The 12104-nt window shown below is 34.8% G+C and overlaps 1 protein-coding gene across 2 annotated transcripts in view; it reads left to right on the plus strand.

Moving 5' to 3' along the window:
* DNAH6 (dynein axonemal heavy chain 6) overlaps positions 1-12104 on the plus strand; it is a 222672-nt gene that overhangs the window by 57261 nt on the left and 153307 nt on the right. For both annotated transcript variants that reach the window (XM_045079084.1, XM_004742302.3), the window contains exons 17-21: positions 624-737; positions 1237-1380; positions 8947-9159; positions 9854-9946; positions 11439-11558. In XM_045079084.1, the coding sequence (XP_044935019.1) occupies positions 624-737; positions 1237-1380; positions 8947-9159; positions 9854-9946; positions 11439-11558 (684 nt within the window). The remainder of the gene's footprint in view (positions 1-623; positions 738-1236; positions 1381-8946; positions 9160-9853; positions 9947-11438; positions 11559-12104) is intronic.

Below are 12104 nucleotides of genomic sequence, written 5' to 3' on the forward strand. Positions count from 1 at the left end.
TCTGTGCAAACAACCCCCCTAGGGGTGTGTTCACTTCTAAGCCAAGGCAGTTTTAAAATGCTTCTATGAAAATAGCTTCTTCAAATTTTCTTGCAGTCTTTCTCTCTATAGGGTTCATATACAGCCCAGAGGGTTAGAAAGAGGTAGAAACGAGGCTGTTCTTTCCACATTAAATCTCCCATCCCCTCCACAAGCTACTGCACAGACATCTCCCTCTTCTGTCATCTAGTTATAATGCCCCAAAGGAAATGAGTACCTCTGAAAACTCATTTGTTTTCCTAGAAAAGGCCAGGCATGCATGATCCAACTTGAAGAAGAATGCCCATGGTACTCATCATATTTATGTCTTTGCTGAACATTTAAGTTCTAAGGAAATATAAAGAGTTATATCTTACCACTCAAGTGGAAATACACATGAATTGTATGTGAATACATATGTGAATACACATAGGGTTTATCATTTATTTTTTTCAATTGTTTCTATCTCTGCTTTTACTTCCCTATTTAGGACCCACCCATATTCTGTTAAACAGTCACTGTATCAAGAATTACTGATAGGAGGATAACATAACATCTTTATATATGAAAACTAAATATGTGTTTTGCTTATTGTATTTTTAAAGGTAGAAGTATCAAAGTTTGAAGCTCTGGAAGAAGTTAGTGCTGAATTGAAGCTCAAACAATTGCTTTGGGATTCTTTATCTGAATGGGATAAACTCCAACAAGAATGGTTAAAGGTAAAACAAAACAAAACAAAATTTTAAAAACTCTCAATCCTAATATAATTTTTTATTAATTAAACTTAATATCCTAATAATAAGAATTATTTTTAACAATCTGGAGTAGTCTTAGTTCAGTAAAATATGCAATGTCAAAGAGGTCACTGCCTATGTTCTCGTCTAGAATTCTGATGGATTGCTGTCTCACATTGAGGTCTTTCATCCATTTTGAGTTTATCTTATTATATGGTGTAAGAGAATGGTCAAGTTTCATTCTTCTGTACATAGCTGTCCAATTTTCCCAGCACCATTTATTGAAGAGACTGTCTTTTTCCACTAGATATTTTTTCCTGCTTTGTCCAAGATTATTTGACCTTAGAGTTGAGGGCCCATATCTGGGCTCTCTATTCTGTTCCATTGGTCTTGAAACATTTAACTACTGGAAAATCTGAGTAAAGTAAAAAATTTTACTTTTATCATATGCCTTAATTTTTTTTTCTCTTTCTAATTTTTATAGTCCAAGTTTGACTGCCTGGATCCAGAATTCCTAAATAGTCAAGTTTCTAAATATGCCAAATTTGTGACTCAGTTGGAAAAAGGCTTGCCACCCAACAGTGTAGTTCCCCAGCTAAAGCACAAGGTGGAAAAAATGAAAGAAAAGGTAAGTTTGGTAGAAATTATTTCAGAAACTCAAGGTCAGTCCATTACGACTTGATGCTAATGAGACTAAAGTCAGGAATTCTTCCCTGTTCAAGTTATTCAGCTCTGCAGAAAGAAAAGAAAGAACAGGCAAATTCAGTTTTTTCAGAGGCAGATTGCATCCCTATCTTCAACTGGCCAAAACATGCAATTGAATTGGTTCAAGGGGCATTCAGAGTAAGAGTTTCCCAAGTGGTAGGGAGCAAGTGCAGGAATGAGTTGTAGTTACGCTAAGATACTGATCCACTCAGACCTCAGACAGCCAAATGAAGCTAGTGCAGCCGTGTCCATTTATACCACTGTACCTACTAAATATACCATTTTCCAGGTGTGCTATGATGTGATGACAATTGGGAAGCCCAGTAGTGGGTGTGTGAAGCTGACCCCTTGAAACCTTTCACTGCTGAATCAGTACTTGAAATGGGAATGAAAAGTATTATGATTTTATCCTTTTAAGCAGTTTTAGATTTTTTTAAAGATGAAATAAAGGAAGATGAAATAAAAGAAGACATGGGTAGGAAAAGTAAGCAAAACTTTAGCACAACAAGAACATTTTTGGAGTTTCTCCCACTTTAGTTTTACAATATCTAGTCAAAACACTTCCCCAAAGTTTCTTATGTCAGCCTCTTTCTTCTTCATTCACCCTTCGTGTGGTTATAGCATGTGATTGTAAACAAATTTATTTGTCGCAGTCTTTGTTCATCTTGTATTCCTTCAGAGTTCTGGCTGATTTTTTAAAAAAATAATTGCATGTAGCAAAAGTCACTTTTTGTGGTATATGGTTCTCTGGGTTTTTGCAGTCATGTATAAAACACACCAGTACCATAAAAAATACTTCCATCACCCTCAAATTCCCATATACTGTTCTTCGTAGTCAGCCAACCCCAGGCAACAGCTGGCCTGTTTTCTATCTCTAAAGTTCTTCATTTTATATATGATATAAATAGAATTATACAATATGTAGCCCTTTGTGTCTGGCAGTGTTAACCTAGAAAAAATGCATTTAAAATACATCCAGGTACTTCTCTTCAGAATATAAAACATACTCTTCTAACTCGAAAATAAGAAGAGAAGTAATCCTTTAAAATGGGCAAAGGATTTGAACAGATATGTCCCCAAAGAAGATAAGTGAAAGGCTGAATGTCATTAGCCATCAGGGAAATGCAAATCAAAGCCACAATGATCTACCAGTCCACACCCACCGCAATGGCTATGCTCAAAAGGATAGATTATGTAATAAGTGTCAGTAAGGATCTGGAGCAATTGGAACCCTCATATGTTGCTGGTGGGATTATAAGTGATATAGCTTCTTTGGAATCAGTTTGGCAGTTTCTCAAAAGGAATTCCACTCCTAGACATTTACATAAGAGAATTAAAAACATGTTTACACAAACACTTGTAATGTTAACAGCATCATCCATTATAGCCAAGAGTGGAAAAAACCCCAATGTCCATCAAGTAATGAATAAATCAACAAAATATAGTATATCTATACAATGGGATATTATTCAGCAATAAAAAGGAATGAAGTTTTGATACATGCTACAGCATAGATAAACCTTGAAAATGTTATACTAGGTGAAAGAAGACAAACAGCAAAAGACTACATAGCATATGGTATCATAGATATGAAATGTCTAGAATAGAGAAATCAATAGGGAGAGAAAGTAAAATAGTGGTTACCAGGCACTGTGGAGCAGAAAAATTGGGTGATGAAAGCTAATGGTGTGGGGTTTCCTTCTGGGGTCATTAGTTAGTTATAGATAATTCACAGTGACAGTTCTAAAATTAGTGGTGATAGTTGCTCATCTCTGTGAATTGGAATATTTGGAAAAAAAGCTTCTTACAAAACAGATGAACATAGGAGAGGGGCAGAAAAAATAAGACAAAATCAGAGAGGGGGACAAACCATAAGGGACTCTTAACTATAGGGAACAAACTGAGACTTGCTGGAGGGGAGGAAGGAGGGTATGGGGTAGCTGGGTGATGGGCATTAAAGAGAGCATGTGATCTAATGAGCACGGGGTGTTATATGCAACTGATGAATCACTAAACTCTACCTCTGAAAGTAATAATATACTATATGTTAATTGAGTTGAAATACAAAATTAAGAAAATTCTTCCATGTTGTTAGGGGAATTAATAGTTTGTTGATTTTTATTGCTGAGTAATAATTTCATTATATAGATTATTACCATTGGTTTTTCCATTCACCTCTTGAAAGAATTTTGGGTTATGACCAGTTTTATAGCAATTATTAACAAGATGGTCTCAATAGTCATGTGCAGTTTTTTGAGTGAACATGAGTTTTTAATTCACTCTGGTGGAGAACTAGGAGTGGAATTACTAGGTTGCATGGAAAGTGTGTGTTTATAAGAAACTTGCCTGTTTTTCAGAGGACTGTAACATTTTGCCTTCCCATGGGCAATGTGTGAGAATTCTAGCTGTTCCTCATCCTCCTAGCACTTGCTATTGGTTGGGAGGTTTTTGTGTGGTTTGGTTTGGTTTTCATTTTAGTCACTCCAGTAAATGTATAAAAGTATCTCCTGGCTGTCGCATTTGCATTTTTCCAGTGACTAATCATGTGGAGTGTAATTTAAATGTCTTTTTTCCATTCTTTTAACTGCTTTGGTGAAATGTCTATGTGGCTCTTTGCCCAATTTTTAACTGGGTTGCTTGTTTTGTTATTATTGCACTTTAAGAGTTCTTTTTGTAATCTGGATCCAACTCCTTTTTCAAATATGTAACCTGAAAATATTTGTTCCCAGTTAGTGGCTTGTCTCTTCAGCCCCTTAAGAGGGACTCTCAGAGTGCAAGCAGTTTTGATTTGAATAAGTTCAATTTATATTCTTTGCTCTTATGGACTATCTTTATAGTATAGTATCTAAAAATGTCTTGCTAAGCTTAAGGGTCACACAGATTGTCTCCTGTATTTTCCTTTAGAAGTTTTATAGTTTTACTTTTCTTACATTTTTAAGGATTTATTTGAGTTATTTTGCATAAAATATGAGATGTGTCAAGGTGTACAATTTTCACATATGGATGTCCACTGGATCCAGCACCATTATTTTAAAAGATTACCCTTTCTCCATTGAACTGCCCTTGGAACTTTGCTATAAGTCCCCTGACTACCTTTTTAAATCTATTTCTGGACTCTATTCTTTTTTGTTGTTCTATGAGTCTACTCTTTCACCAATGCTATACTGTTTTGATAACTAGAGTAAGTCTTGAAATCAGGTAGGTGTAAGTCCTCCGGATTTGTTCTTCTTTTTCACATTTTGTCCATTCGAATTCCTTTACCCTTCCATAGAAATCTTAGAATTAAGTTGTCAATATGTATAAAAAATTGCCAGGAATTTTTGAAAGATTGTGTTAAAGGTATAGATCAATTTGAAGAGAACTGACATCTTAGCCAGAGGGAATTTTGTAGTGTCTTACCAGCATATCTCTTAATTTAGTTGTCTTCTTTTATTTTTTTCATTGAAGTTTGCTGTTTCAGTATACAGATTTTGCATGTATTTTGTTAGTTTTATAACTAAATATTTTTTATTATCCTAAATAGTATTTTGGGGTCTTTAAAAAGATTTATTTATTTATTTATTTATTTGTCAGAGAGAGAGAGAGAGGACGCAAAAAGCAGGCTCCCTGTAAGGAGCCCAATGTGGGACTCGATCCCAGGGCCCTGGGATCATGACCTGAGCTGAAGGCAGACACTCAACCAACTGGGCCACCCAGGCATCCCAGTAATATTGTTTTTAATTCCAAATTCCAATTGTTCATTGCTGCTATATGGCAGAATACTATTGAATACTTGACTATTGTATATTGATCTTATGTCCTGTGATCTTACTGAATTCATTTTTTAATTTTAGGGGCTTTTTTTTGTACATTAAAATGAGTTGGGAAGGGTTCCTTCCTCTTCTGTTTTCTGGAGGAAATAGTATAGAGTTAATATTATTTCTTCTTTAAGTGTTTAGTAGAATTCACTAGTGAAGCCATTTCTGTTTGAAGTCTACTTTTTTGGAAGGCTTTTAACTATAAATTGAATTTCTTTACTATTTCTTTAATTTCTTTAATACATATTGAATTATTCAGGTTATCTATTTCTTTTTGAGGGGGGTTTATAGTGTATTTTTCAAGGTAATTGTACATTTTATCCAAATTGTTGAATTTATAGACATAGAATTGATCATATTTCTTTATTATATTTTAAAAGTATGTGGGATCTGGGGCACCTGGGTCGCTTAGTCAGTTAAATGTTTGGTTCTTGGTTTTGGCTCAGGTCATGATCTCATGAGTTGTAGGATCAGGCCCTGTTTCAGACTCTGTGCTCAGAAGGAAGTCTGCTTGAAGATTCTCTTCCTCCGCTGCTCTCCCAACTCACTCACTCTCACTCTTTTTCTCTGTCTCTCTAAAATAAATCTTTAAAAAAAAAAAGTGGGATCAGAAGTGAGTCTGCTTTTTCACTATTGATGTTGGTAATTTGTATCTTTCTGTTTAGCTTTATCTGTTCTCTGTCTAGTAATCCAACCACCCATTCAATTGTTTATTTATGTCAATATGAACTCATGGATATTTACTTTATAATTTGGATTATAATGCAATACTACATTATTTATTGTTTGCTTAATCTTTACAACTTTGGCTATTGAGAGCTGTCTCAGTTGACTTCTGTGTCCCTTTTATGTACCTCTTCATTTTGTTTTTTTGTATTTTACCTTTATATATACTATATGCATAATATATTATAATATTATAATATATAACATATATATAATTCTATATATTATACTATATTATATAATATTGCAATAATATATTGCTACTATTTTTATTTTATACAATCATCTTTCAGGACAATCAAAATAGGAAACAAAATGAAATTTATTTTGCCTTTATTTCTAGTCTTCATTTCTTTGTGTGGATCTAAGATTCTGACTCATAGCTTGAAGAACTTCCATTAATATTTCTTATTGAGTAGGTAGGCTAACAATGAGTTCCCTAAGTTTCAGTTTTGAGAAATTCTTTATCCTTTATTTTGAGTGATAATTTAAATGATAATATAAACTTATCATTCTCAGTCAACAGGTTTTGTTTTTTCTTTCAGCAATTTAAAAGTATCCTTTCATCACTTTCTTGCTTGCATGGTTTCTAACAAGAAATCTGCTATAGTTCTTCTCCCTGTTCTTCTGTAGATAATAGTATTTTTTGGTTGGGCTGCCTTCAAGATTATTTCTTTTTCTTCATTTTGGTCAGTTTATAATGTGATATGCCTAGGTGTGTGTTGTTGTGGTTTACAGTTTGTATTTATCCCATTTCATGTTATCTGATTTTCTTGGATCTGTGATTTGGTACCTGTCTTTAATTTGGGGGAAAAAATGTAGCCATTTATGTTATTCTTTGAGATTTCTGTTGCATGTATTCAATATATGTTGCATATATTGTCCTGTAACTCTTGGATTCTCTGTGGTTTTGGGTTTTGTTTTTTTTACTGTTTTGGGTTTTTAACCTCTATTTTCTCTCATGTATCAGTATGGGGATTTTCTACTCACTTATCTTCCCATTCACACATTCCTTGGCTATTTCAAGCTCATCAAAGACATTCTTTATCTCTCTTGCTACCTTTTCCCATTCTAACGTTTATTTAATTCTTAATTATAGCTTCAATCTTTTTTTAAAGATTTTATTTATTTGTCAGAGAGAGAGAGAGAGAAAGAGCACAAGGAGGGGGAGCAGCAGGCAGTGGCAGAAACAGGCTCCCCACTGAGCAAGGAGCCATATGCAAGACTCGATTCCAGGACCCTGGGATCATGACCTGTGCCAAAGGCAGATGCTTAACTAACTGAGCCACCCAGATGTACCAGCTTACATTTTCCTATTACCATTTCCCATCTGGTATTGTATGTTGCCTACCTTTTCCATTAGAGCCATTGCCATGTTAATTATAATTATTTTGCATTTTCTATTAATTTCAACATTGTGTGTCATATCTGAGTCTGGTGGGTTTTGTTTGCTTGTTTGTTTCTTAAGTGTATGTTTATCTTAGCTTTTTATATAGTTCTGACATTTTTATTGAAAGCCAGGCATCTTATGTAGTACCCTAGATACTGAAGTAAATAATTCTTAGGCCTGGAAATGAGCGTGCCTTTCCTCCTACTTGCCTTTTGTGTGCCATGTTATGTTAAATCTAGTAAGGAATTGGGCTAGATTTGAGGTTTGATGTTGCTATTGTTACCTCAGTATACTACAAATTGTTCTTTTGATACCTTGTGTTTATGGTTTGGGCTCATTTGCCAAGGATTATTTTTTCAATTTTTGTTTCTATCTGACCTTGGGTCCTCCCTATATATTGTCCCCAGAGTGAATCTGTCTCTTGCAGCTAATCAGTCTGTATTCCAGTTATTTTTATTCAATATTTGTTAGTCTGGTGGGAGAGGTTAGGAGGGGCATTCCATTTGTGTTCTGATTAAGCCTCTATCTTAGCAAGGCACTGTGTCTCTTGTTCTCAGACTGTTGACCTTCACTGGTGTTCCTGCCCCTCCTCCAGCTGTAGTAATGAGCCTAGAGAGTATTTCTTTCCCTCCCCCATGAATAGAGCTTTTATTTTTCCAATTTTGTTTCTCCCAAGATATACAGAAATCTATAGTGGGTTATCACAATGCCTTAAAATAGCAGCGTTTGTTGCTCATTTTCCTGACATTAAGTCATTTGTTTTATATGAAAACTGGGAGAAATGGGTTGATTAGAGTTACAATAGAGGCTGCTGTGTTCCTCTCCCCAGCCAGCACCATAAGGTAGACTTTCTTAGGATTCTCCCCAGTCTTCCCTGTGAACACCTTTGTGTTTGTAGACTTCACATTCTTATGCTACCCTACTCTCACTCTTTAGGAATTTATTTTTTTCCATTTTTAGCAACTTATTTTTTAAATTTAGCTGAATCTTCTTGCTAGCTTAAGTGACAACCCAAGGCATATGTCCTAGGTAAGCAAATTCTCAGGTCCTGGTTTTTTTTTTTTTTTTTTTTTTTTTCTTTTTCCTTTTTTTTTTTTTTTTTTTTTTTTTTGCTGTGGAGAAATCTACAGATAACAGTCTCCTCCCAAAGTTTGAGTTAGTTGTTTGCCCTTCAACCTCTATTTTTTGATGGGATCATTAGAAGTAATTAATTTTCAGTTTGTCCAGAATTTTCCTTTTGTAAGAGCACAAATGGTATTCTTTCCAGTTCTCCACATTCCTGAATTGAAATCAGAAGCCTTGGGCTATGTTTTTAAGGTAGGGGAGGTGGATAGGGGGATAACGTAATTAGGTGATGAGCATTAAGGAGGGCATTTGACATAATTAGCACTGGGTAGAATAGGCAACTGACAAATCATTAAATTCTACCACTGAAACTAATAACACACTATATGTTAATGAATGAAAGAAAGGAAGGAAGGAAGAAAGAAAGGGGAAATAAACTCATATACCTATAGTAAAAAAAAAAAAAAAAAAGATAAAAAGCATGGTGCCTTTGAGACTGTTTGCTTTCCAGCTTCCAGTTATCATTGACTTGAGGAACCCAACTTTGAAGTCAAGACATTGGGCAGCTATTGAACAAACAGTTGATGCCTCCCTAGTGGACCTTGAAATTCCATTAACCTTGGAGAAGCTCTCTGAGTTGCATGTTTTTGATTTTGCCCAAGAAATCCAGGACATTTCTGGACAGGCTTCTGGAGAAGCTGCCTTAGAAACAATTCTTAAAAAGGTAAATCTGGAAAATATGTTCTGAAGATCAAGGACTGTGTAGATTTTCATATTTAGCATGAAGATCACCAACTCTGGATTCATCTATATGGGTTTTTCATCATTGCACCTTTCAATTTCTCATCAGTCGTCCTTCTGTTGTTTTCTTACCATTTATTACCATTATTATTGTCAGCAACACTTTCATCAGTATCCTCTTTCCACTTAGTTTATAGTCCACTTTGATGACAACAAAGTTTGATATTTACAGGCATATATGAAAAACCACATTCCAAGGAAGATCTTTTATAGCAAAATACATCATCTTTCAAACTACCAGAAAAAAGTAACAGTGTGAAATGCTATAAGACAATGAAGAGACTTCCCTACTTAAGCTACTTACCTCCTTACCCTAAAAATACATACATACCCACAAATCACCTGTGTAAAAAGAAATATTTTCCTTACATTTAAGGCATAAAGTGGTAAGGGACGGACATTAACATATCACACGTTACTTATATGTATTTAAATGTTCATCAATAAAATTTAGCATATCAGTATTGTTTAACCAGGAAGAAGATTTCAAGAATTTTAAAGGCAGTTAAGAGGAAAATGGGATGATTATGGAGTTTTCACTTATTTTATTCTACTTGCATTTATTGAGTACCTAAACAAATTAATTTTGGAATCCTAAGAATTGAATTATTTCTAAGGTGGAGGATTCTTGGAAAACAACTGAATTCGTCATTCTCCCTCACCGTGACTCCAAAGATGTGTTTATCCTGGGTGGCACAGATGACATACAGGTAGGGTAACTGGGTTATTGAAAACCCATGGTAAAGATTGGTCAGACCTACTCCTGAATCTTCTATGGGAGATTATGATGAAGGAATGAAATATGAGAGTTACTAAGAAAAAATCTAATTGGAAAGGCAAAATATGAATATGAATAATTGACAGATATGCTTGTACATGAAGTATTAACAAAGCAATAAAAGTGGCATACATATGAATTATAATTGTATACTTAACAGTTGAAAAGTTTAGAAAAGCAAGAGGTAATTTTTTTTTTTTTTTTTTTTTTTTTTTTTTAGCAAGAGATAATTTATAAGCTGAAGTGATCACAGCATCCTTCCTAGACCAGCCAAGACATGCTGGACCTTAAAGAATAAATGGTATTTGACAGACATAGATGAGAATGAAAGGCATTTCAAACCATTTAAATGAGGCAAAGAAACATGAACAAGCATTTCAGGTTTATACCGCATGAAGAAACTAAGTTCACCTGAATTTTTTTGAGATAGGAGTCGATGGCCATACTCTCTGAAAAATGAAAGAAAATAAATCTAATCGATGCATTTGGAATATTCTTAAATGATTTAAAATTCAAACACATATTTGTTTAGTAAAAGGATCTGTATCTTACGGCCAAATTTAAAAAGCAAAGCCTTGACCCATTTGGGTGTACCCATACAAGAACTAATGATGAAATGGCTTTGCCAGGTGTAGGTTGGAAGAGCAAGACCAGATGTTACTGTTGGCAGTAGACAAGAGAGCAAACCTAAGATGAAAGTCAGGTAGAAGCAGGCCAAGTGATGCTGGGTGATGGGACATCTGCTCTCAAGAAATTTATAATTTAAATAGGGCAATTAAAATCCTTTAGATTAACAGACACATTTTTTAGAATTCACATGTTCTGTAAGGATTGCTGTAGTGTAAAGGGGAAAAGTAGGGGAAGGAGGTAGAGGGAAAACTGTTTATAGTCATTCTAACCTTGATATGAATGAGTTCAGTTAGTTTATAGTCCACTTTCAATAACCCAGTTATTGTCAATTCCTAAGATTAAAAAAATTCTCTTCCTCAAGATAATTGAGATAAAGCAATTTTTCATTGGATAGAGAAGATACCTAATTTTATAAGTTTTGAGTACTTTAAGAAATAAAGGCTTAGATGACCAAATGGTATAAAGAAGGTACCAGATACCTTAAAGTATGGGGAGAGAGAAGAAGAGTATTGAACCAAACAATAACAACAAAAAATGTGCCATTAATAATTACAGAAATAGGCAAGATTTGGCAATCAGAAGTCTCTCAGTAACATTTGAGAGGACGTGAGAGTGGGTTGTGAGGCACTGAAGTGGATAAGGAAGGGAAGCAGATGGGTAGGAAACAGTAGGCGGGACGAGGCTATTTATTCAAAAGGTTGGACTTTGAGTGGACTCTTGGGATTAAACATCTGTAATTATCTTTGAGAGCACAAACTCATGATGCTGCATGTTTTTTTCTTCTTTGTTTAAAGGTCCTTCTTGATGACAGCACCATCAACATTGCAACCATTGCCTCATCACGTTATGTTGGTCCATTGAAAACTCGAGTGGATGACTGGCAGAAACAACTTGCCTTATTTAATCAAACACTGGTGAGTGAAGGCAGTTTCAGTTCATGCACTCAGAGAATTGGGGATCCACGGTACTTTAGAAATCATTTCTTTAATCTGATATGGTTTGGAAATAAGACAATTGTTAAATATGATATAGTTTAAATATATAGTTTAGAAATAAGACTTAATTGTTGACATTTTATTATATTCAGAATGTAAGGAAAATGCAAATATACTAAGTTTTTCTTTATATGATTATGCCATATCATATTAATTATTATTGCCATGAAACAAAATACCACAAACTTGGTGGTATGAAACAGTCTATATTTATTTTCCCACAGTTTCTGTGGGTCAGGGGTTCAGGTATGATTTAACTGAATCTCCTACTTAGGGTCTCACAAAGGTTCAATCAAGATGTGGGCCATGACTTGGTTCTCATCAGAGGTTCAACTCAAGGAGGATCCCTTTCCAAGCTCACTCACATTGTTGGCAGAAACTATTTCCTCGCAACTCTGGGATTAAGGGCTTCAATTTCTTGCTGGCTCTCAGGTGGAGGTCATCCTCAGCTCCTCTATGTTGCCC

Source organism: Mustela putorius, unplaced genomic scaffold, assembly GCF_011764305.1.
Source record: "Mustela putorius furo isolate JIRA1106 unplaced genomic scaffold, ASM1176430v1.1 tig00000281_pilon_pilon_pilon, whole genome shotgun sequence".
NCBI classification, from domain to species: domain Eukaryota; kingdom Metazoa; phylum Chordata; class Mammalia; order Carnivora; family Mustelidae; genus Mustela; species Mustela putorius.